Below are 26,993 nucleotides of genomic sequence, written 5' to 3' on the forward strand. Positions count from 1 at the left end.
TTTTCATGATGCTATTGGAAAATGCAAAAGTAAATGTGAACTCAGAAAATTTAAATTATTATTATTTACACATATTTTTTTTTTATAAAACTCTTTTCCGCTCTCTCTTATGTGCATTTTTTGTAGACCGCGACTTTTTTGAAAAATTGTAAATGTTTTTATAGTGCATTAATATAATAAAATAACAAACTATATATAATTGACCTCAATAAACCGTATGATTGTGCTAAAATGCGTTAAACGAGAAATACTTTCAAAAATATCAATGCGTAATACTTATTATACCATCACAATAAAAAAAGGAAAAAATACTCATGGGAAAACTAAAACTTTGCCGAATTGTCTAATTTGTTCGAGACTGATCAAAACACAAATTTTGACCAAACCGAACTACGATCACTGTGCGAACGTACAACCCAAGACCGCTTACTAGCCGGCAGGGAAGAAACGTTACAGGTACTATCCACCACCGATGCAGCAGATCGTAGTTAACGTTGTCGGTTCGATCGGTAAGCACGCGCTCAAGATCTTTAGTACAATACCGTGCAGAACGGTCATTTTTCAATGCGCAGCGCATCGTTTCTTCTACCCAGGTGGACTAATCGTAATAGTGCGCTAATCGTAGCAGAACAAATCCAAAAACAATTAATGGGCGTAATCCGTGTGAAAGTAAAGTGATTTGAAGGATAATATTGTGTATGGGAAAATGATACCCGTAGTGCGTGTGTGATGTGATTCGATGGCGCACCGGAAATACACAGCACACCTGAAAACGTGCATCGCATCAAGAGACAGATGACGCAAGTGTTATGAAAGCAGAGAAAATTTACGAAACGAACAATCCACAGCCTAACAAAAAGGGTTACCTTATCACTCCCAGAGTTCATTAGAACCAAACATTTTCCATTTACCGTACGAACACGGTGTCGTCGCCAAAACCCCACATCCAACTGGTCAGTTACAAGGCCGAGCTGAGGCCGGGCATACGACAACGTGAATCACAGCGTGCAGTGTGAAAATCGTTTTTCCACGCAGCTAGCGATCGCGAAGATCTCAGTTTCTATTCGCGTCCTACCATACGCGTACGCGTTGCCCTGCTTCAAATTTCCGCACGGGAAAATGTCGGTGGAAAACGGCGGTGAAACAGAGTATTCAACACAAGTGCAACTGCCACACGCACACATGCCTGCTCGTTCGTTAAAATGTCTGTGTACGATCGCTCCGTAAACCGTCCCTGCTCGAGTTTGTTTGTTTTCCCGTTCTGCCATTTGCGTGAGCGTGAGCACCACTGTCAAGCGCACATCTACGACAATCTGAGCACGGAAAACAAGGGCAAAAATGGGAGATGTTTAGGTGAAACTGGGAGAACTGTTCATCTTCTGAACACTACGGCATTGTGCAGGAGAGAAGAAGGAAGCCGAGGTGCTTACTGGTCGACAGCTGAGGGCAGAGGCAGAATCCAAGACACTAGACTCTGACAGACGTTAGTTCGCCCATCGTTCGGCAGGGAAGGTTGATCCAATTTGGCACCCGAAAAACGCTTAGCATTGACATATTTTCTGGCATTCGACGCCCGTTAGCAGGCAGCTGCCGTTTGGCAACGGTACGTTCCCACCACCGATTGGCCAGTAATAAACTAGCGAACAAGTTATGATCGATGAAACGAAGCATGGAGGGAAAATTTAAATCCTTGGAGCAATATCGCTACCAGTCAAATGAATCATTTAGATCGTGAAAGAACACTGTCTTATAAATAGCTCAACAGTGTACTTTAATGATTTTTAAAGTTTTACAATTGTAATATGCAATTGAATGATGCGCAAAAGCATTATACTAATTTGAAGAAGCTGCAGTGTCATTAAAAGTCAAGCCGGAAATAAACAGTCTCCCATGTGCAACAGACACCCAGGCACTTCTTCCGAATGTCCCACAACATGGCGAAAAAAAAATCCTAACAGCTATATAAACAATGTCTACCGAGGCAGCGAAAGCTAACGACCGCCAGTGACACTTGTGAACGAATTAAAGTGAGAAAAAGAAAAGGGAAAAACAAAAACACTTCGAACGTATTTGTTCTGGCTGCACAACAACCGTTTGCCGAAAATAGAAGCGCTTCCGTAGGCCGTGCAATGCACCTTTTCTTGCCATCGGATGCAGTTTGCACTGTGGCTCACCTGTTTCATGGTGTGATGGCGCAGTCGTCAGTCGAACGGCACAGCTGTGTCTGCGGATGTGTTGATGTGATTGTATCTACTCTATTGATCTGTTACAAGGGAGGGTTCATCGTTAATCAAACTTTTAATTTATATCAGATTGAAGTGGTTTGGGTTGCATAAATTATATTTAATAAATTGTTTTTCTTATGATTCATTCACCATTTTGGGAAGTGCATATCCGTTTTTCACCGGCGCGAGATCAACCAGTAGGAAGTAGTAGCAGAAGCAGTGCGGATGAGTTGAGTGGTTGAGTTATTTTTAAACCTTGCGCCGTCACAGACATTGGACCATCGTGTCTCACCCCTGCACTTTCGCTGGCGGTAATGGAAATGGGAGTGTAGTGTCGATCGTAGTCGGCTGCCGGTTTTGTGTTACAGTGAATCGCGTCCACTTTCATTCACCTGACTTAGGGGAGTGTGTAGTGCGTAGCTTGTTGTGGTGCTAGCAGAAGCAGATAGGAAGAACAAAAAGTGTCTTCAAGTGTGCTACATTTGTGATACTTACGGCACACAGTGCTCTACGCGCTCAATTAAGGAAACGATCTGGTAAATGACTTGACGATTGTTTGACGAGCAGCTGAAGATCAGTGCACAGTGTTATCCAGAACACTTCACCGCCTAACGCAGAACCACTCCCTCAGCACGGTACAAAGGAAAGGTTGTAAATTATCCTTCTGCAACCTTTCATCCTCCTTCCTTCCCCTGAAACTTTTCACATCCACTTCCTGGTGCTCCTTGTTGGTGATGTGCGTAATCAAAATGTGCTATGTGTACGTGTGAGAGCGTTTCTAACAGCATCAAACAGTTTCGCGAACCGTTTCACTGACTAAATATACCGACTCCGGTCTTCTAGGGCGGTTATTAACACGGTAGCGAGTACGGGAATGTTCCGGAACAGATCAAGCTACACAGACACATTCGCGTGGGTGCAGGAAAAACCAGAGACTATACTACTATGTAACAGGTCGTGCTAAAACCTTTCCTTGTGTTAAACGTCTATGTACCATTTCTACGCGGCAGACCCAATAATGGATGTGTGAAACAAAACGTGACATGTGTGCCATGTGTAGTATCTGTATGTCGTTTCGTTTATCTTCCTCAGGTTGATTGCTGTTTATTTTTATCCAACCGTGTGATTAATTGTGAATAGAGCGCATCCTGCAGAGACTTTCATGTAAACAAAAGAATAACACGACTATTTTCGGGTTCTGCATCATACGCCTCCCTTCTACCACCGTGAAAACACGTGCCAGCAAACGACCTTGCTGTGGCGTGACTCATACAAAACAACAGTGTAATTAGTGTAATGTTTAGTGTAGAGCACAGAGTCTAGCGAGTGCACGCAGCAGGACGTGAAAGTAAACCACTGACCCACCACATATAACACTCTTTGGGGGAGACACCCACAACGCACATCTCATCACACAGCAGCTAGCTACAGCAGTGAAGCGATCCTCAGAGCAGAGTAGAACGTGGAATACTATCACCATCACCACTACCCGACTTCCCTCTACTACAGTCACTCTACACCACTCCGATTAGCGGCAAACGTACCATTTACTCCGATAAAATGGATATTCAAGTACAGGTATTTTCCGATATTCCTCTCCCCCCTCCCCTCCCCTGTTGTTAGTGAAAGGCTTCGCTTGGGTAATACACTACTTGGTTTTCCTAAAAAGGAGGCAAGGGCACAGACGCATACTTATGAACATGGTATTAATTTTCACATATTACTATTTCGGTACAGTGTGTTCAATTCACATAAATCATAAAGTCTCGAAAGAGAGAATGTTCAATTTACATGGTGATGAATATTTTATGCACAAACAATAAGTTATCATTACTTTTTGCTGTGCGTTTAAATCATAGCAGAATATACATACAAAGCATAGAATAATTAGCTAATAATTGCACACTTAAGGGAACAGTGAATGTCACATATACATGTGCAATGTCTAAGATGAATAAAATCAAATTTTGCATGATATGTGTGGTATAATTTCTGTTTAATAAATAGTATTTATATTATATTTTATGCTGAAACAATGGATAAGGAAATAAGGATGAATACAATGACGGAAATTCTATTTTGAAAATCCTTAATCCAATTATTGCACTTTATTGGACGCTGTTACATAATATTTTAATCAAAATATACCATTTAAATGGTAAACCTTATGTTATGTTGCACAATTCATAACGGTTATCCTTCCGACTTCCATTACAAATCCATTCGTTTGGATGACATTCGGTCACAATATCGTCATTAGTATTTTAAAATTCGAAAAAGTATTAACAAAATAAATCAATAGAATATGAAGCAATGTTCATCTACGTTTTATAAATAATTGAAATTACGGTACAGTACAACATAGTGTACAATAATTGGTTGGTGTGCTACACTAGGCAAATTGTCTCATCTGTATTAAGGAAAAGATCTTCTGAATCGTTCATATTTTATCTTCCACAATCTAATTACTGCAAATTGCCAACCTAAATAGAAACAGTTTGTTTAGATATCACATCATGCTTGTTTGATAGCGAATTCAAGCTATGACATCCTTAAAATGTACATATAATACATCAAAGCTGAAAACACGAAATACGATTAAACTAATGTGCCACAGCATTGGAGAAATTGTAAGTAATCCATTAGTTTTGCCATACTAAATTACGTTGATTGTTTACCCGGAACTCATCTGTTTCCGGATGGCTTTCATCAAGCAGAAAACACAAACAGTAGGGTTGCCTATTCACTCAGGAAATCATCGAAATTTCGCTGCCTAACATATGCAAATTTTGCACCACTATCTGCTTCCCTGCCGGGTGTATATTCTTTCTTCAATCTTTGCCGATCTAAACATATTTGCAGGATGTGAATCAGCTGCTCGTAGTATGTTATACAGAACCAAAACACGCTTCTGCGAACCACTGTCTGTTCGCTTTCCGTTGAACCATGATCGTCGTGAGTAATGCGCGAAATGTTTAGTCGGAAAAATATTGACCACCATCTGCGTTCTGGTTGATGGTAGCGGAAAGAGCATCTTCAATTTGAAAACGCGTTTAGCTTTGAAAACCATCCTATATGACCTGACAGCAAAGGACAGGCGTAGGTGTTCGAAAGAATAACAGGTTGTACTGTTTCTCGGACAAACAACAAGCCTGTTGCACATCATACGATCATATGAAGTAAATACGACGATTGAAGTTTGCCATTTTCAGTTGAAGTTTCAGTTTCAGTTTGTTTGGTTGAACACTCTTTCTCGTAACGTTTATGACGCCGCAATCCTAGGCCCTGATTAATCGTTTTTATTAATTCAGATTATATAGATAGATAGATTTTAAATTTTAGAACTAAATCTTTCTAAAATTTAAAATCTATCAAAAATCTAAAATCTATTTAAAATCATAAAATAAGCCAATGTTGAACTATTCGATCACAAATATTTTTTTAGTTTAGTATCTATAAACTTATTAATTTACTACAAAACACTCAGAAAAAAAATTATGGTTCAAATATTCTAAATTCTATTTCTAGATTTCTCAAAATTCTATCAAAATGGATTGGTTTAAAATCTTAATCAATTTTTCTGAACATCATTGTGGAGGAACAAGATTTCGCATTTTTTAATAGATGATTTTTTAAATATTCAGTAGCTCATTTTGGATGCTGTTGGTTCGCTCATTGAGGTATAGTTTTCATAAAGGTTCCCAAAAATTACTCCACGAAATACATGGTTAGAGTACGTATGATAAGTGCTGTATTTGGCTTTAAATTATGTCTTCTCCTTCTTCTAATCTGGCGCAATGCCTACCTGTACCACTAGGGAGCTCGGCTATAAGTGACTTATTGAAAACCCATAGCAGAATGATCAATCCTATGTATGGCAGGCGTGGTCCATACTTGGATTGAACAAACGATATGCATGTTGTTAAGTCGTGCGGTTTTATAACTGTACCGCTGGACCTGTTCATATTAAACACATCACATTAAATTACTTCAAAGCCATAATATTACATGATGAAATATCAAATATAAAGAAAATTATACTTCAGAGCTAAATGATTAAATCAATATGGGTCCTTTTATAAAACTAAATAGTAAAAAAAATCGAAAATCATATCTGATAGCTCCCGAACAAGTCGCGTAACGATATAGAAATTACTTTCTCATAGGAGTCAAAAAATGTTTAATCGCTTTGTTTACGACTCGCAGCAACAATATCATATACAATTTTTGACCAGATTTACTTTTATTTCCACACTGTGTCTAGCAGGTGGTGATTACAACACAGTGGTTTCATTATGGTCATGATTGTCCATGCTTACTCTAATTTAAATTAATCTAATTTCTGTTTAAAATCTTTTTTTCTTTCGGCTATGTTGTATCGGCACTAGCCTGTGGTTGAAAAATACACAAACAAATTGTTGATAATTTGATAGAAATATAAAAGAATATATAAATATTTAACAAAGAGTGTAATGAAAAGGCAATACGAAATTGTACGACCACGATCGAGTGTATCACCTACTAAAGCATTTCTACACTTAACACAGTGGAAACAAATGTAGGACATAAAATCGTTCAAATAAATTTACAGCGATCAATAATTTGGAAGTTAAGTCAATTTGTGTTTGAATTGTATAGATCTAGTCGAATAAAAAAAAAGATCCATCTGATGAATAGTCATAGCTGGCATGGCTCATATCATTTTTTGTAAATCAATTCATGTACAGGTTGCTATCAATATTATGCATGATAATTATTGTTCAAAATATGATGCATAACTTGTGCAACAATCAATTGCTGTACGTTATACATAATAACCAGTTCCGCTTATGGAAGAATCCATTACTACGAAAATGAGCCCATGACGTGCATGTGTTAGCATGTGCAGCTGTTCCTCAGGACTGTCCTCAAGTCTACATAAAAAAAAATTGATGCAAACTCTGCAATAAACAGAATTTATTCTGTTTTTATGATGGTTATAAATGTCGCGTTATTGCTTTTGCAATGGTCATGGTAATTTGAAATGAGATTTTTACAGAAAATATTGAATTATTAAAATAAAATATTTCTACAAATGCGATCAATTTATTCACATACTGAGAGGCTGTTAACTATGTAGTTAACATGTAAAACTTTGTATTTTAACAAATGAACTTGTGTGAAAACAGCCCAATTTCGAACTTTGTTTCCATTTGATTAGTAAATGTTTACAGAGATTAGGTCTTAAGTAGTAGCATCATGTTAAGTCGAGTAAATTTGATTTTTTAACCCACCAACAGTACGACCATTGCCCATTGTGTGACGCTATCTTGCAGCCTGCTGGCAGGCTCTGCCATGCTCTCTTTGCTCTCTCTTCTTCATTCAAAACGAACCGCGCAGCGCGAATCGACGCACTTGCCTAGACGTACGCCCGCATTCCGAGCCCGCGAGCGTTTCTTTCTGTGTTTGTGCTTTGTGCGTTTGTGGCTCAATCTTGGTCATTGTTGTCCAATCAATATTGCTCGATTGGGTAGTGATTGCTACTAGTGCTGTTCGTCTCTCGCTGGTGCGTTTGTGTGTGGTGTGTGGTGGTGGGGAAGAGTATCTCTAGCAGTGCGCAGAAGTAGGCGAATCGCTTCTTTTATCTGCCACCGAAAACAATAACAACCCGCGTGGCGACAGCTGTCTAAAAGGTAAACAACCACACACCACTTGCCGGTTCACCAAGGAATCTAGCAGTGGCACAGAGACATGTTTAGCCATCATCATCAAGCCCTCAGCAAAAGTACATACAGATTTTGTCAGTACAAACAGCAACACTGCCAATGAAAATGTGCACAAATGTGAGATAAAATAACACCGCAGTGTTTGCCGGTAGTGCAATAGAAGAACGTGACGATTGCCGTGACGAGAGCACAAGGGGGGTGAATTTATTTCAGTGATGTGCAACAGTACGCGTATGTGGCTCTGGATGGTGTAGCAGCACGGTTGGATCTCGCGCATAGGAAGTTTAATGCCACGGAATGGGATCGATGTAAAAAGGTTCGAGAAAGTGAAAGATAAAGAACTGGCCGCGTGTGGTTCGGTTCTGTTCTCTCTTTTTCTCGCGGTGCTCCGCGGGCTTACCGTGTGTGGTGGGCTCACATACACTGGCAGCGCCCAGACCGGTCACAGTTGGTTCTGTCCGGTCTTGGATTCTGTTTTCATCCGCTGAGAGAGAGCCGGATGATCTCAAAAGGCTGATGGGGAGGACAATAAAAATGTATATTCCCTCACACGTACGCACCCCTAGAATGAAGCGGTAAAGAAAAGGTGCCCGGAATCTGTGTGAGCTTTGGGAAGAAGACCGATGGGCTTACAGAGTTTGTGTGTGTGTCTGTGAGGGTGAAAGAAGGCGTACCACATTCGACATTGTGTATTCGCTTCTGCCACGGTGGCTTCAGCACAGAACGGGCAGTTGCTGTGGTTTCGGGGTGGTGGTTTAATTAGCGTTTTTGTGCTCTAGCCTAACGCCAAATTGTGGGGCTAGATCACAACTCTAGCTCTCTCACCATTCGGGCTCACGGTGATCGGTGTTTTTGCTTCGACGCCAATTTTTCGTTGTTTAAATGCGGAACCACACCACCACCCGACCGGGCTTGGCCTTATGCCTCCCTTTAAAGCGTCAGGAATTCTGGAACCAAATAAATTATACTCAAAATACCATGGGAACACTTCCCATGAAAGTCGACGACAGACAAAGAGCAGCATACACAGAACAAAGACAGCAGTTGAGCCTCAAGAGCTCGTGAAGTGATTGGTCTTTTTTGTTTATCGCAAAAATATGCATCGCTTCAATGAATTCAACACAAATACAAATACTTCCAACCACTCAAACCCCACCAGTAAGAGGGCAGTCGTTTAAACGGTGCAAAAGTTGAGACGATAAACCCCAATCAAACTGATAGCACGCCCAGTACCCCCACCCCTCACCCAACAAAAAAAAAACAATTATTTATAAATAGGCCCATATAGGCCCGATTATTCATTGGAGGTGGCTTTACTGATCGTTACAATAAACTCGAAAAAAGTCCAAATGAAAACGTGGATCTCTTCGTCCTTTGACTCATTAATTTCTATGAATATTTTGTGTGAATCAACATGCATTCGTGGGCTGATTTTGAATGGATTTAGTGAATCAACATACTCTGCCGTATAGTCCCCATACCTGTGTGAACCTCTTGCACCTGTGTTGAGTCATTCGCTTGAACTCGTCATTGATGTATTCCTTGAATCCGCCAACCTGGACGTATGCGAGATATAAAAAGAATCTCTTTTTGCATGAGTAATTTAAGTACTTATATCATAATTTTGTGTCATGATTGAGGAATTCAGGCTTTCGAGGTATTACATACTTTTTTATTATATAGGAACCGCTTTCCCTGCACAGTTTATTACCCTAAAAGAGACTCGAACAATATTCACAAACTGTTTATCTACATTGCAATAACCTGGCTTACCCAAAAGCTTGCCTAAAAGCAGACTATAAATTACTATCCCCTTCGCGTACGACTCGAACAACCGACGCCGTCCAACATACAGGATCATATAAAAACACCGCCCATGCACATCCTTACATGTCCCCCCCAACCCCTTTAATACCTATATGTATTGTATGCATTTATGTTCCCCGCAGTGCAGCTTTTCTTCTCTTTTCTCTTTTGCCTCAACATACGAACCAGAGCTGTAATAGTTATGTTTCTGTTTCACTCTTACCTTCTCTTTTCACTGCTCGGCGATTGTTGTTATCATGTTGCGACGTTGCGACTTGCTGGCTGATATATTTGGCTACGTTCCAAAAAAAAAACATTGGCCGCCGGACAGGGCGCCCCGCAGTACTACCAGGAACTGCAGCAGCAGCAGCAGCCCCGCGACTACGACGACCCGGACGCGGACGAAGAGGCGGAGATGGAGGCGGAGCGAGATTTGGCCGAGGACGCGCAGTGGAAGCGAATACAGCAAAACACGTTCACGCGCTGGGCCAATGAGCACCTGAAGATCATCAACCAGACAATTGCCAATCTCGAGAGCGATCTCTCCGACGGGCTGAGGCTGATCGCGCTCATCGAGGTCCTGTCACAGAAGCGCATGAGCAAACACAACAAGCGACCAACCTTCCGCAGCCAGAAGCTGGAGAATGTGTCCGTCGCGCTCAAGTTCCTCGAAGTTGAGGGTATCAAAATTGTCAACATCGGTAAGTACCAGTCGAAAGGAATTAATTTCAAATTGTTACCAATGTAAAGAGTTGTCAAACATCACACGTTGCGAATTATTTAGTCCCACTTTTGTTAATAAGTACTCCCACTACATCGTTTACAAACACATGTATTCGCTTCATCTTCCCAGCGTTTAAAAATTTGAGGATGAAAATTTGTTCATTTTACAATTGACCAAAGCTTCACTGCCACTCGCATACATACGAGCAGCTGCTATGGGGCAGAGAAGCACACCAAAGCTTTACCAAACATTGCAATAAAACGAACCCCACTCGACATTGTTATGCTCGATGCGTCTGTTTTTTCGGGTGCGTGTTGTTTCATTTTTGACGAGCCAGTAGTTGTGGCCACTCAATTTGGATGAAACTGGCCACGAAGGGAAGCATCGCTTCATTTTGCAAACTGTGCCTGCAGTCGGTCTAACCTGTTTGTGCGCATCTTCCACGTGCCTTCGCCACTCTCCCGAACTTGGACTGAAATTTCATTATTGAGTGGTCGGATCGGTCCGGTCGAACGAAACCAAACGATTCTGCCGTAAAGATGGCAGCGTGAGAATGCGAAGATGAGATAACGAAGAACAAAATAAGCTTGGCATAAAGAAGAACGTCATCCCGAAGTGGCCATGCGACATACAATGCCATGCAAACGGGTGATTTCTCTCGCTTTGCCATTATGAAGGCGAGTAGGAAGTTACCATGGCAAGGCTAAGTAAGGGTGATCCCAAAGGCTTCGTTTCGAGGCAACACACTATATAGCAGTGGCAGAGCACAGCGATTCACCCAAGTTGGTGCTACAAACAAGTTGTTTTTTTTTTTCGTTGGCACGCAACCCCAACATCCGTCAGGGGCATGGCAGTTTAGCGAAACGACAAAAAAATGAACGAGGAACGGAATGGCAATTCACAAGTTTTTGGAAACAGCGATAGAGAGGAAGCGTTTTGCAAGCTTTTCTTTCCGTCAGTGTTTTTATGGCGTTTTGTGTTCTTTTGCCCGTTCGTCCCAAACTCTGGATACCTCTTTGTTAGCTGTGTGTGCACTTTGCGTAGTTTATTTTTAAAGCACGCGAGCACACGACGCTGCGTCAAACGTTTTTCGTTAACGTTAGACTTCAACGATTCGGCGACAACGAACTTAGTGTGTGTAGTAGTAGGTACGGGCTGAATGTGCACTCTCTCGCATTCGGAATGCAATATGTGGTGCGATACGCCGTACGATATGGTGCAATATGTACGGGAAGGAGAGCAAGCGCACAGCAGCAAGTAAGCAAGCGATCGTTTTGGCTTTAGCGTTTATGGAATTGTCTTACCAAAACCACACACGCGCGACTTGTGGCGAAGATGGCGTGACGGTGGCAAGTTGTTTTACAAATCGCTCGGTTAATTAGTTGTGCGTTTTATCGCTTCACTAGGTGCCGAATCGAGCGCAACTAAGCACTTTGCGGACACTCACATATACGGTGATTGCGGCCGACTTTGGAACAGTGGCGTCGTAAATATGTCCTCCCGCGTTACCAACGCATCCGTCCGTCCCGGGTCACACCTGAGCAGAGAAAGCCCCGCAACGCAAGATGCGGCACGGAATTCAATCAAAGCTGAAGAATAACAATAACCTCCCTGTCGAAGAAGAAGAAGAGCGAAATATTTGCACACCTTTGACAACCGGTTGTTCGGCTCATTGACTGACACTGGATCTGCCTGCGTATCTGTGGCTTCGTTGCAATTAGGGAAAAGTCGGTCGAATGCTTCCAACTTGTTGGAATGCAATTCATCGTCATATTCAACCCAGTCTCAAATGGCAAGTCTGGCTGTATCTGTCAGAGATGAGTCAAAAGTTGATCTTTGCTGATAGTGGTGTAAATGTAGTTTGTCGCAGAAATACAACCCGTTTCAGTGGGCCGGGGGTTTAGTTATTTCTAATTTACGATCCACCTTTTAACAACGTCCCATATATTACCGGTTGTTTAGTTTAGGTTTTACTAGTCCTTGAAAAGTTTTGTTCACTTCACTCGATTATCTACTAGGGGTAGGAGTCATGGCAATTCATGAAGGAGCTGTTTCGAATCATTTAATATGTAAATGATGACGCTTCTACTTCATGGAACTCTTTGTGTTCATTTTATACCCGTGCTACTTTCGTGCCTTTCCTTTCAGTTGTATTTTTTAAACTACTATTTGTCCTCAACCAACAAGTCTGCAATTATTTATTTAACGTTATTTCCTTTGGGTCATATATCAACAGTATCTTATCAGTCACCGATCGTCAGTGAACACTACTCGCAAATCACACCCCAAATAATCAATAGCTAGACTTGCATGTAACTCCACGCCGATCACCACAAAGATTATTATTTATTTGAACAGCTGCTTTTTTGTTGCCATTGCCGGGTGCGGCGGCGTCTGATGCATTCTGCACACAAAAATGCACTTTTACTGTCCTTCACCGACCGCCACCCAGTGCAAGTGCTTAGACTCGCTGGGTGTGGAGACACGTTTCGATCGTGTTATTTATTTGCCAGACAGTGACATACACACTCAGATTGGTTCAGCATACATACAAGCTTTTAAAAAAGATTAACGAACTCCTCGAGCATGTCGGGGGCTGTGTGTGACCGAATTTGACCGACACCGTGTTACAGTCGGCAGTAACGCATGCAAACATTCACACTCAACTGCGATAATGCGAGACGTCGCGATTCGCTCGGACGAAACAGACATTAGGTCACTTAGCGTACTTTTTAGCGCGGTGGGTCATCAGAACAGTTGTTGCGGTTGATGGCGTCACGCGTTGGCATTTAATCGAATGCAGCAAATGAAACGCGCTGTGGCTTCGTCTGCATGACGTAATCGAGTTCCAATCTAGGGGCAGGATGTGATCATGGTGGTTTTTGTTTTTAACTTTTTACACTTTTGCCCCATTTTGCATCCAAACACAGCCATAAACACATGCTGAGTGATTTGCACAAACCCCAAGCAAACCAATGATGAGTATGTGTGTTCGAAAATTATTGATTGACAATCAATCATTATCAACCTCGAGCCTGAAGTAAACCCGCACGAAATTGATCGATTGATTCATTCCCTCGAAATGCGAGTAGAGTAAAAATTGCTCTGCATGAGTGCAACAGTTTTGGTTTTATTTTTGAGGACTTGTCGATGACATTGCTCAGCAACTACTCAGCAACAATGTTACAGGCCAACACCCGTTCCATTCCCGAGCGGCGCGCATATCGAAAAATAAAACTCGGTCGCCCAACTTTCCTAGATTTGGTTCAAAAACTGTCATGAAAACCGGCAACAGCCCCATTCGTCGGTGGGCATATGCGTGAAATTTATGCGCAACATTCTCCGATGCTACGGCCCGCCTCTACCCTCATCATCGTCTCAACTACCTTGCACTTATTTCCATTGAATTGATCTCACCCAAACAAACGAGAAATGACGGGAAACCCGACCGAAACGTGCCGGGGTGCTGAATATAATATGGACAACCTAACCCAATAAAATAAAGCTTCTTTGCTTTTTTGGGATTCTCGCGCGCGCACCCGATCGACAACGGCAACCATCGTTTTGTGTTGGCCTTGCCGCTTATGGTCTAGTCGCCAGCGCCAACGCGGGAGTGGGATCGGTGTATGTATATACATTTCGTTCATATTTGGATGCAGACACGATCGACGATCGAGGCGAAACCCATGCGCTGAAACAGGTTCTTAGCTAGAGCATCGCGCGAGCGGGACGAGGTGATGAATGCCGGCATGTGACGCTTACTACTGCGGTATGCTTCGGTTCTTCAAGCTCTGCTCGTGGCACTTGAGAGGCTGTTGCTTCTATCTTGTGCTTAGCACGAGCCGGCGCTCAGCCACACTTGATCTTGAACCGTTTGCCGGCGCCCGATGACGCAATCAGTGAGATTTTCCCCCAGCTCTGATCACGTACGAACGACGTGCCTGAAATCTGATGCGCCAGAAATATGGGGGAGCCCGACGAAGACGACGACGCGATAAATGCAGGAAACTTACGTGGCAAATTTGCATCCTTTTTGCAACATTGAAGATGAGCCGGTAAAGTGGGCAAGCAACATCAGCACCACCCGTGTATCGCGGGAAGCACGCCAGCCGAAGCGAAACACTCCTATGGCGATGGCGTAAGTGTGTGAAAGCATACCATCGGAGAGCGGTGCAGCAGACCGTAAACGTACATCCCGGACACGTCCAATCATGGATGTCCGATGAAGGATGAGGGGTTTTCGGTGTGAGCCTCTGAATAACATTCACTGAACAACTCTTTTAAGCTTCCCTCTTGTGATGAGTTCACACCCGTTAGCTCTAGCAGCTCTAACTGATTGTTCTGCTGGTGTGGGAATGTCTTATCAAATTTATTTACGATGTATTCTATTGCCTCGACAAAATAGAGAATATTGCGTAACATGCATTTTGTAATTTCCCAGCCCAAAGAATAACATTATTTTGTAGAACTTTTATTTTAACTGACGTCTTTTCTAGACTTTAGTGGATTGATTTGGGATCCCGTGGTAAAGGTGTTCAATGCACGGTTCATGAGAAACATGTTTTCACCATATGGGTTGTAAAATTAACTATTTTGTTATCGGTTGATCTATGGATATAAAAAGATCCAATTTGGCTTCGAGTTTGCAGCCCATAGGGTGCAAACCAGCAGTGCAATTATGTTTCAATTTTTCGATAATTTAATTATAATGTAATGTTTTGATAATGAATTTAAAATATTGAAACTCGCCGTTCCAAAAACGCACACAAATGTAACTCGTTCAGAGGCTTCTCCACCCCAAACCGAGCCCATCTCGATCACTTTCCCTTTCGATCGCACCAACCACAACGACCACGGTGTGTTGGAGTAGGCTTACTGTGCGATTACGATTGTTTATGGGGCTATGTGGCTTCAAATGGGCCAGAGTGTAAGTATGCAAGTAAAAAACAGGCGGACTGTGGTAGCCCCATGATCATGTTGCTGGATACGCACATACGCATAATAACCAGTGCATGGCAAGCGGAACGTATTGTGGGTAGTTTTGGTTTTTTTGTTTTTTTACATTGCATTATTCGCCCTTCTGTTGCTACTGACAACGTCCAGTTTGTCTACCAGTGGCCATAGCAGGCGCAAGAAACAACCCTGACTTGATGACTCAAATGCTAAATATAGGCAAAGCAAGCTTCCAAGGAAATTCGGTGCCTTTTATGCTCTCTGCCTCTGTGTCCATCCGCGTGCGTGTATTCGTGTGCCCAGTGTGCTTCTACATCACGTGCCCTCGTAGGCTGATTCCAGTTTGCTCCCTTCCACCACGTCCGTAAACACCCCATAAGAGGAGTTGGGCTTTTTTTCTGCTGGGGAGCCTCTCGCCAACAGCCACATTACCCATGATTGCATTCGGCAGAACGGCGATACAGAAGAGTAAGCCAAACCGCTCAGGCTGTCTGTGGAATTCGCGATGAAGTTTGCAGCTGCCGATACGAGAGGATGATGTGTGCGTTTATGCACGTACGGGTAGACTGTTTTAAGTTTAGCGATTGCCATTGCCAGCCGGCCCAGCATCGACTGCAAGAGTAGGCGCCGTTTTGAGCGCCCGTTTTGTGAATCTCGTAATAGGGAAAAAACGGAATAGGGAAAAAATATATGCGATATGCGAAAAATATATGCCCAGACAACAGAGTTGGGGAAGTATGGGTTGGTTCGACACTGTGGGTAAGATCAACACCTTGCTGTTTTAGTATTTATAGAACATTTTGAAGAAAAACAATTAGAACATATTAATTATACTAACTGTTTCGCATATTTGAGTCACATTTCCCTTATCAGAAATCTGTCAATTGTCCAAAAACAACAAAATAAACACAATTGTTTTTTCTTGCTGACAGCCGATGTAAATTTTTAATTCTGGGACTTAAGGAATTGTGGCGTTTTTTTCAACAAAATTATAGTTTTCGTGTTAATAGTATTGTTTTATAAACACTATTGATTAGTTCTGTATCAAAGTGCGTAATTTTTATATTAAACTATATAGTACAAAATGTCACCAAAACTTGTGTGGCCAATGGGGGTAAAATCGACACACTTTGTAGTAGTGTAATGCTTATTTGTAGCATGTTAACTTATTTTTTATATCGTAATTTGAAAGTGCCTATATTTACTACAAATGTCCCGTAATTATGTACGACGGTAATGATCAAGCTGAGAAAATACTCAATTAAAAATACCTTAAAAGATTTAAAACTCGCGATGTCAACAAACCAAGGAGTTTATAATTTTGAAATTTAGCTATCATTCTCTCATAGAACGTTTGTCACACTCGGACTCAAAATATGTACTTACTATATGGTTTAAGCCTATTAAAATTAATATTGTTATGGCTTCGACCGTATGTTAGGCTTACTTTAGGCCGGTTTAGGCTTAACTGAAGAAAAAATAGTCGGTATGGAATCACATTGACCGATGTTCGACTTTTGGCTTTCGAGTTGCCAGATAAAAATATAATTAAATACCCTATCGACTTTATTAAAAAAAAGAAGATTGCTGGAAGATACTGGCAACAAGGTTTTTTTTTAAAGGTATCTTAACCATTCGTTCCGTAAACCAGATCCTATCTCCGCAGCTTCTACTATATGGATCCCATGCTATTTGTAACGATTTTTTTGTTCTTGCTTGAAGTTGAAATGAAGTTATTTCTTTCGCATATTTCAATACTGTTTTGTGTTAATTTTTCTAAAAATTGGTACGAAATACTTTGTTGAACTTCAATGAAATACCACCGTCAAACTGGCCATCTGAGTTTGTTATTTTAAAAGTTATGACCAATGTGTCGAAATCATCCAACAAGGTGTCGATTTTACCCCATCATGGTGTCAGTCTCTATCAAGACTGCAGTCTTGATTAGTAGTGGGAGCTCGGAATCGGACCTACCCGATTCCGATTCCGTGTTCGGATTCAATTCCGGAGCCGATTCCTATGCTGGAATCGATTCCGATTCCGGAGTCGATTCCGGAGCCGATTCCGGAGCCGATTTCGGAACCGATTCCGGAGCTGATTCCGGAGTTGATTCCGGAGCCGATTCCGGAGCCGATTCCGGAGCCAATTCCGAAGAAGATTCTGGAGCCGATTTCGGAGCCGATTCCGGAGCCGACTCCGGAGTTGGCTCCGGAGCTGATTCCGGTGTTGACTCCGGAGCGAAATTATTCCGGGAATCTCCATGAGAATGGATCTTTTACAAGTAAATTTGGATTTTTGCGGTTATCAAAACGTAGTATGATTGGACCCAAACGCCTTTTTTTATGGCGATGCCGAAACTGACTCCGTTTGTTGGCCGATTCAAATTTATGAGCCATTTCCGATTCGAGAGCCGACTTCGATTTCGGAGTCGATTTCGCAGTCGATTCCGGAACCGATTCCGATTCCGGAGCCGATTCCGATTCCGGAGCCGATTCCAGAGTCGATTCCGCAACCAATTCCTATTCCTGAACCGATTCCGGAGTCGATTCCGATTCCGAAGCCGATTCCGGAATCGATTCCGGAAACTGATTCCGGACCTACTATCCGGAATCGATTCCAGAAAACTGCGGAGCTAGCCGGAATCGATTCCGACAAAAACTTCATTTTTCCCATCACTAGTCTTGATGCAACAAAAACACACTTTTTATTTTTATCAAAATGTTATAAAAATTAATCCAGGAAGCGTAGTTTTTCGTAAGATGGTACATAATGAATCAAACAAGCTTTTTCGATGTCTATTAGTGAGTTTACATTGGCAAAAGTATTGAAATCGGGGGAAAACCTTAAGGTGTCGAAACTACCCCCAGTTCCCTTAGATGCTGAAAAGATAAGTTTGCGAGTTTGGGAAAGTGGCTGATCATAAAAACCATTCTGTAGTATCATTATAAGTAAACCTTCATCCTTTTAACAACTGAAATCTACAGTGGCTCACTAAAATTAAGGTACAGCTGTATATGATCTGTACTATAAGATAACTTTTACTGTCCGTAAATTAGTTTATCCCAAAACCTTGTCCCTTTTGCGACAGTTGTGTTGGCATTACCTTTGTTAATTGATTAGTGATTCAATCAATTAAAATAAGACTTTTAAGCATGTTGAAGCCATTTTCTAGGCCAAGTATAATGTTGGAATAAAATAGGATGTTAAATGGTTTGACTGGCTGACTTAAACCTGAAAGGTGACACATTCGTAGATGTAATCATATATTGTATCTTATAGAGGTTGTTCTATTGTATGACTTCAAATTCTGGGGTTTTTGTAAATTTTATCTTAAATATAACATACAAAGTATGATAACATTACATTTTCAATCAAATGGTTATCAATACAAGATTATCAATCAAATGGTTCAACATCAATTAGAAAACCATCAATTAGATTAGAATACCATCTGTCAATTAGAATAGAGTGTACCATTATTCACTGTATGCTTTCGACTCACAACATAGTACAAAAAAGTATATAAATGATTTAACATTGGCTGTTTTCTAATGTATAAAAAATAAATTTTATAATTTCGTTTATACTTTCCATTCATGCTCCTTGCAGATTCTTCCGACATTGTAGACTGTAAGCTGAAGCTTATTATGGGTCTGATTTGGACGTTGATTTTGCACTATTCCATCTCGTTGCCGATGTGGGAGGGCGACGAGAATGGCGACAACCTGGCCAACGGCAACGGGGCCTCGCCGAAGCAACGGCTGATGAACTGGATACACCGGCTGGTGCCGGATCTCCCCATCAACAACTTCACCTCGGACTGGACCAACGGTAAAGCGGTCGGAGCTTTGGTGGATGCCGTTGCCCCTGGTCTCTGCCCGGACTGGCCAATGTGGGACCCGAAGGACGCGGTACAGAATGCGGCCGAAGCCATGGGTTTGGCAGATGACTGGTTGAACGTTCGCCAGCTGATACGACCGGAGGAGATGGTGAATCCCAATATTGACGAACAGTCCATGATGACCTATTTGTCCCAGTATCCGAACGCGAAGTTGAAGCCAGGAGCTCCGCTACGTCCCCGCACTAACCATAGCAGGTGAGTCGCGCTAAAGTAACAATGCCAAATCAGGTAAAGATCGACTGAAAAAGGATCTGAACCAAGGGTAGGGGATCCAAATAGTTGATCACCCTAGAACAAATATCGTAGATATCATGTTGCTCTCGCATCCGTCCCACCCTTTGCTCATTTGGAATGGATTTTGGATAACTACTACCGTGATTAGTTGCATCTTTGTACTTCCCATTATTTCATTTTCATTTCCATTTTTACGTAAATTGGTAGCCGTAGATTTATTAATACAATCCCACACCATCAATCAAAGACTTGCCAATACACACACACATTCTTCCACCTTAAATGCACAACCAGTTCGTTCGATTGCGGTTCTACGATCACAGCTGTGTGGTATCTATCTTTCTGTATCTTTTCTTCTTTTCTTTTTTTTCTTTTTACCCTTCTTTTGCTCGACATTGACCTTACAATTCCGATGTATGCACACTTACCCTTTTACATTGCAGTGTTCCACCGCCGCGGTAAGTTGCTGCTGCAAAGGAAATGTACCAACTAGCGACTAGCGATTATAATTTGTTGATTTCAAGCAATGTTACCATTTGTTTTACGCTGCCCGTTTACCCACGTTGCTATAGATTCTTATGTATACTGTCGCGTCTGCTCACGATCTGCTCTCTCAGAACTCACGATTTCGGACAACAGTAACGATTAAAATATGGAAAAAGCAAATTTGTTCCCTTCAAAAGACGACCAAAACGCACACCTGCAACATAGCGCCTGAATTAACCCATCAGATAGTGTGCTAATGTTGTGTTTTGTTATTTCTATAACGGTTGATTTTCTTGCTGAATAGCTGCCATACATTTAAACAATAATATTTCTACATGCTTTAGTGTTTCTAGGTCTTAGATGGCATCTTTTAGAACTCTCTTTGCTTGAATGGGAAACGTGGAAGAAACACGACTTAACGTGAATAGGAAAAGTTTTGGAAAAGAGTTTGGAATTGGAGGTCAGAAATTCAAAAGAAAATGCATCAAAAAAGCAACGAAAGTTGTCTACATTTACATGGTTTTCTTCTTTGTTTCTCCTTTACTGGCTATATGTGTGATCCTTTACGTGCTGGCTATTTGTGTGAATATGTTTTGCGTGAATGTGTGATGTTCCTGTAAATAGTTAAAGCTTTAATAGCAAACTGATTTACCTCATGACATGTGTGCAACCGGCATCCTCAAAGTGATTGGATAAGAATTAAAAAAAAGTAATTTTAGCCGTCATATCATACCGCCTTACTTATTTGCATTTTGTGCGTTCCCTTTATCATCCGTCCAACAGGGTGCGCGCTTATGGGCCAGGAATCGAACCGACCGGTCCGACAGTCGGAGCTCCAGCTAATTTTACCGTCGAAACGTTCTCCGCTGGAAAGGGCAACGTCGATGTAGCTGTACACAATCCCAACGGTAACCCGGAAAAGGTGGACTGCCGCTTTAACAACGATAAAAACCTGACCTACTCCGTTTCGTACATTCCGAAACTGGAGGGACCGCACAAGGTGTACGTAAAGTTCAACGGCCGCGATATCCCCAAGAGTCCCTACGAGGTGCAGGTAGAAAGCCAAGCCGGTGATGCATCCAAGGTGACGGCGACTGGTCCAGGCCTGCTTCCGGATGGCGTTGTAGTCGGCAAGCAAACGTATTTCGACATCACAACGAAGGACGCCGGCAAGGGTACACCCGAGGTGATCATTCTCGATCCAGCAAACCACAAGACATCGGTAGCAGCCAAGCTGCGTCAGGTCGGCACGGACCAATGGCGATGCGAGTACACGGCCAAGCAGGTGGGACTGCACTCAGTGAACGTGTTCTTCTGCGGCCAACAGATCCGGGGAAGTCCTTACGGGGTGCGCGTCGCCCCTGTGTGTGATCCGCGAAAGGTCCGTGCAAGCGGACGGGGTCTACAGCCCGTCGGTGTGCGGGTAAACGACGACGATGTCACGTTCCGCATCTTTACCGAGGGCGCTGGCGAAGGCATCCCAGAGGTGAAGATTTTTGGCCCGGGAGGGGTGGTACCGGAGCACAGCATTCGCAAGCTCGATGCTACCACGTACGAGGCACAATACATTCCACTGAAGGAGGGTCGCTACAAGATCCTGGTACTGTACGGTAGCCAGGAAATCCCAAAGTCCCCGTTCGAGGTGACGGTGGGGCCACAGAAACACACCTCAATTGTGGCGTACGGCCCAGGGCTGAAGTCCGGCATGGTCGGTCAGCCGGCCTGTTTTGTTGTTGAGACGAATGGGGAAACTGGCAACCTGGGATTCAGCATTGCCGGACCCTCGCAGGCCGAAATCGAGTGTCACGACAATGGGGACGGGTCAGCACTAGTCAAATATCATCCGACCGCGCCTGGCGAGTACGCCGTGCACATACTATGCGATAACGAGGACATTCCGAAGAGCCCTCACATCGCCCAGGTGCTCCCGAAGGCGGACGATTTCCATCCGGAGCTGGTGAAGGTGAGCGGCCCGGGTGTGGAGAAGAATGGAGGCGTGATCGTGGGTAAACCAACGGAATTCACCGTGGACGCGACGCGAGCCGGTTCGGCACCGCTGGAGGTGAAAATTAACGACGTTTTCTCCAACACCATTGCGCACAAGATCGCCCAAACTGAGAGCGGTATGAAGAAGATCACCTACACCGCCCCCTCGGCCGAACCGGTCACGGTAGAGGTGAACTACGGTGGCGTTGCCGTGCCCCAGTCACCCTTCCGTGTGAACGTTTCCACTCCACTGGACGCGTCGAAGGTGCAGTTCTTCGGGCCTTGGTTGGAGCCCGGCGTCAAGCCGAACGCGGCCACTCACTTCAACGTGGATGCCAGGTAACGGAAGTCACACTTACGGTACGAGCGAGAAGTCCAACCATTAACTTTTATGTCTCTCTTTTTATGTTGTTGCGCTGATTGAATTCGAAAGGGCTGCCGGTAATGGACTGCTGGAGGTGAATCTGGTGCACGAGGAATCGAAGCAGAAGGTACCGGTACGCATCATCGACAACAACGATAATACGTACGCGGTGGAGGTAATTCCACCGCTACCCGGCACCTACTCGACCAACCTGCTGTACGGCGGGCTGAAGGTACCGATGTCACCGAAAGTCACCGTCGCACCACCGGTCGATGTGTCAAAGATAAAGGTGGATGGGCTGGAGCCGAGTAAGTATTGTCCGGTGGAGTTTCGCACTCATGTTCACATGAGCATTTCCATCTCGATTCGATCTGTTAGCTGCACCGCTGAACAGCCTGCAACAGTTCCGCGTCATCACAAATGGCATCGGCAAGGCAGATCTGGCCGTCACTATCACAAGCCCTTCGGGGAATCGGGTGAAAGCGCACGTCATACCGACTGCGGAAGGTTTTCTGGTGAACTTTACCCCGACCCAGCTGGGCGAATACCTGCTAAGTGTGAGTTTCGGTGGCACTCCTATTACTCCGCAACCGTTCCGATTGCAATGCCTGGTGGGGTCCGATTCGCGCAAGGTTCAGGCCAGCGGGCCAGGGCTGGTGCGGGGAATCATTAACCGGCCGGCCGAGTTCATGATTGACACGCGCGGTGCTGGCCAGGGTGGGCTGGGCGTAACGGTCGAAGGTCCCTGCGAAGCGGCAATCAACTGCCGCGATAACGGCGATGGAACGTGCAACGTGGCCTATCTGCCGACGGAGATCGGCGACTACACGATAAACATCACGTTCAACGATGACCATATCGCCGGTTCGCCATACCAGGCTATCATTGTGCCGGAACCGAACCTCAACAAGATACGCGTCTCTGGAATGGGCATACAGCCACACGGTATTGTGTGCATGTAGTGGGTTTTCTGTGTTTTGCTGGCTTTTTTTTTTTATTCAGCTAATCCCGAATCGCATCATTAGGACGAAATTCGTTTTGCTCCCTTTGCATCACAAGTTGTTTTGATTTCTTTAGCTTAATTTGTTGCATTTTTGTTCGCATGTTTTGCAGTGTTTTGTAGCGTACACATAGTTGATACTACGCATGTACTAAATAAGCTATAAATGCATACTTTTAGGTGTGGTGATGAACGCTCCCACGGATTTCCTCGTCGATATGAGCAAGGTTGGCAATGACGTAGACAGGTCCAAGCTATCGTGCAACATCTTCGACCCGAGGGGTAACGAAATACCCAGCAAGCTGGTGCCAAGTGATTCCGCCGATGACGTGTTCCGCATCATGTACACACCTTTCGAGGCCGGGCGGCACACGATCGATCTGCTGTACGATAACGTGCCCGTGCCAGGATCACCGTTCGTTGTGAATGTAAAATCTGGTTGCGATCCGAGCCGATGCCGCGCGTACGGCCCAGGCCTGGAAAGTGCAATGACCGATAAGATGGCCACATTTACGGTCGAAACACGTGGTGCCGGTGCTGGCGGCCTATCGCTAGCGATCGAAGGGCCATCCGAGGCCAAAATGAGCTGCACCGACAATCGGGACGGCTCCTGCGACGTGGAGTACATGCCCACCGAACCGGGCGAGTACGACGTTACGATTCGCTATGCAGACAAGCACATCCCTGGGTCACCATTCAGAGTCGTCGTAAACGAATCGACGCGCCCGGAGAAGGTAAAGGTGTACGGACCGGGCATAGAGCATGGCCAGGTATACGACGGACTGCCGGCACAGTTCTTTATCGATTGCAGTGGAGCCGGTCCGGGCAAGATCGCGGTAAAGCTGAGCTCATCGGAAGGCAAACCGATCGCAACGCAAGTGCAGGATAAGGGCGATGGTGTGTACGGTGTCACGTACGTTCCACCCAAGGAGGGTTCTGTAATCACGGCGAACGTTTGTTTTGCGGACCAGGACGTCAGCTGCAGTCCGTTCGTAATGACCGTTGCTCCAGCGCCGAACGACGTCCCGGTGAAAGTGTATGGTGATGCGACGACAAAAAAAGCTCTGCCCGCGTCTTTACCGGCCAAGTTCCAGATCGATGCGCCGAAAACCAAAGCCAAAGAGGACATCAACGTCAGTATCAAGGGCCCGGACGGGAAACCTCTGGTACCGAAAATGGAACAGGAAGCGGACGGAACCTACGGTGTTTCGTTCGTGCCGGATGAGTGCGGCCCATACAATGTCAGTATTAAGTGCGGTGGAAAGGACGTACTTGGTTCGCCCTTCTTATTGCAAGCCATCCCTACTGGAGAGGTGAGTTGGTGTGTTGCAAAAGGCAGCCCATTTCGTCAGCATACAAAAAAAAAACAATTTGTTAGAACAATTTCCAAACGTGTTATTCATGTTTATTTACGCAGGCTGACAAGTGCAAAATGGTTCAAGCCGTCCCAGTCAACCAAGAGTACGGGAAGAAGAATCACTTTGCCGTTGATGCCCGGGAAGCGGGAACTGGTGCAGTGACGTGCAAGATTGTTTCTCACTCTGAGGCGAGGTTAGTATAGCTTGTGTTAAGAAATGAAGGAAAAACGAACAACAATAGCAATATTTACGATCTTCACATCCATTGCTTTCTGTCAACAGTGACGTGGACATTGATATTATCGAGAAAGACGGGTTCTTTGATATTTTCTATGTGCTCAAGGACCCCGGAGACTACGATCTGGATATCAAGTTTGGCGGTCAAAACATCCCGAACGGAACGTTCACAATCAAGGTATATTAACCCATTCTTTATTTACTATATTCCTTTTTCTCATATCCCTGCGTCTCTTTGTTCAAGGCATCTGCCGTAGTCACAACGTTTAAAGTGATTGCTAGTCACATTGTTTGAAACGTGACTAACTGGATTAGAATGAGTGATTTGATGTTTATTGTTGAGTGATTTTTAGTCGTGTGATTGTTATTATTGTTTGGATCTGGTTTTTTCATCTCTCAAGCAGGGTGAAATCAATAATGCAATTGCTGTTGATGCTGCTTTTGAGATCTCTATTGTTTAGGTAAGAGGATCGTCTATCTGACAACATTACCTCACAGCAACCGTTCACATGTGGTTTTGAAATTCAATTTTTCGTGGTTATTTATGAAACAGAAAAGTGTGCAGAGTGTGCAGGATAAGGGAATCATACTGTTTTTTCATGATATGCTCATGAACAATCTTTGTTGTGGGAGCTTTACTCGCGGCTCGTTATGAGAACACAGTATTCTTTGTGTGTTGAAGGTATCCAATCAAAAACAAGCGTATGGCTGTCATATGCATTTAACATCATGTATAAACAAAACAATATATATATCTTCCGGATTAATGGAACCTATTAATACACAAAAATACGATAACTCGTTCGGCTGTTTGTTACATTGTGAAATAAGCGGTGGTAATAAATAAACAAAATTCAAAAACTAAACTTAAGTGAGACACATGATGCAAACACTTACACACTTTTGCTTATTGTTGACAGCGTTTGTGCTACAGATCGTCTACACTTGTTCAAAACTGAACTGGAAAGAAATCATTCATTACGGCATAATGCCTAGATTTTGCTTGCCAATGCCACCGCTGCCATTTAACGAGTTGCATGCAGTTTTGGAACGCTTTTCAAATTGACTTCTAAACAAAAAACGAATTGCCAATGCTTTTTCACAAACCTTTCTCATTCGTGAGGTAGTAACGCATGTGCAAATGAAACATTCCGTTTCCTAGCTATTTAACATTCCATCTCACATGAGACGAAACGAATCATCTGTAGTTTTGAGCGAATCTTCTTCCCTTTCGTAAAATTTCGCTTTCTCCCAGCACAACACTGCCACTGCGATTACCAACGCCATGTGACACTCGCTTTCGTCAAGCATCACACGCTACTCACCGTTCATCCTTTGCCCCGATCCTTTGCGTCGCAATACTAACAATTTGTCCCACCGTTGGCTGGGCCTTCCGTCGGCTCGGTCGGTCGGTGATTCGCGTGCGTCAAGAAGAAATATCTTCTGAATGGAAATAAATCATGAAATGTATAATTTTTTATACATACCCACCTCCACATCATCATCATGCGCCACCCACTCTCGAGCACTCTGCTCCGTTGCACGGGAAGCACCAGTTGGTGTGCCATTCTTCTACAAATTCGCTCCGCTCCATCCACATCAGCATGTTAGCATGATTCCCTAAATACGGAGGGTTCAAAAATAGCATTTCTCTCGCGTGGAAATTTTGCCCATCTCTTGCAACCTGTAAGCAGCCGACATGCCGCACCGTGGTAGATGACCGACAAGTGGCAAGTGTCTCTTTTCATTCATGTTGCATCTGCTTGGGAGCGAAGATTATCAGACATGTGAATAAGTTGTAAATGAATAATTTTCTATTCTAATACCACTATACGCACCATTCAAATGTGCATTTCTTCTTCAAGAAGCACACACAGCTAGCTCACACTTATTCATACAATAGATAATGTCAAACGCTGAACTGGCAACGTGATGTGTTTGTTTGTTTATTTACTCTTCTGTCCAAACCGTGTGAGGGTTGCAATTTATTCAGCCTGTCCAACCAAACGGAAAA

General features: G+C 43.5%; 1 protein-coding gene across 8 annotated transcripts in view; it reads left to right on the forward strand.

Annotated features, from left to right (window-relative positions):
• Window positions 1-489: 489 nt before the first annotated feature.
• Window positions 490-26,993, forward strand: part of LOC120898254 (filamin-A) — a 56,990-nt gene continuing 30,486 nt past the window's right edge. Inside the window, exons 1-12 of one of the 8 annotated variants that reach the window (XM_040303820.1) lie at window positions 519-593; window positions 2,388-2,761; window positions 3,318-3,803; window positions 10,068-10,437; window positions 19,023-19,509; window positions 19,992-20,006; window positions 20,818-22,359; window positions 22,454-22,692; window positions 22,763-23,329; window positions 23,565-24,697; window positions 24,802-24,935; window positions 25,025-25,157. In XM_040303820.1, the coding sequence (XP_040159754.1) occupies window positions 3,786-3,803; window positions 10,068-10,437; window positions 19,023-19,509; window positions 19,992-20,006; window positions 20,818-22,359; window positions 22,454-22,692; window positions 22,763-23,329; window positions 23,565-24,697; window positions 24,802-24,935; window positions 25,025-25,157 (4,638 nt within the window). In that variant the 5' untranslated portion in view covers window positions 519-593; window positions 2,388-2,761; window positions 3,318-3,785. The other 7 variants (XM_040303822.1, XM_040303825.1, XM_040303821.1 and 4 more) reach the window with 7 other exon arrangements.

This window comes from Anopheles arabiensis, chromosome 2 (assembly GCF_016920715.1).
Source record: "Anopheles arabiensis isolate DONGOLA chromosome 2, AaraD3, whole genome shotgun sequence".
NCBI classification, from domain to species: domain Eukaryota; kingdom Metazoa; phylum Arthropoda; class Insecta; order Diptera; family Culicidae; genus Anopheles; species Anopheles arabiensis.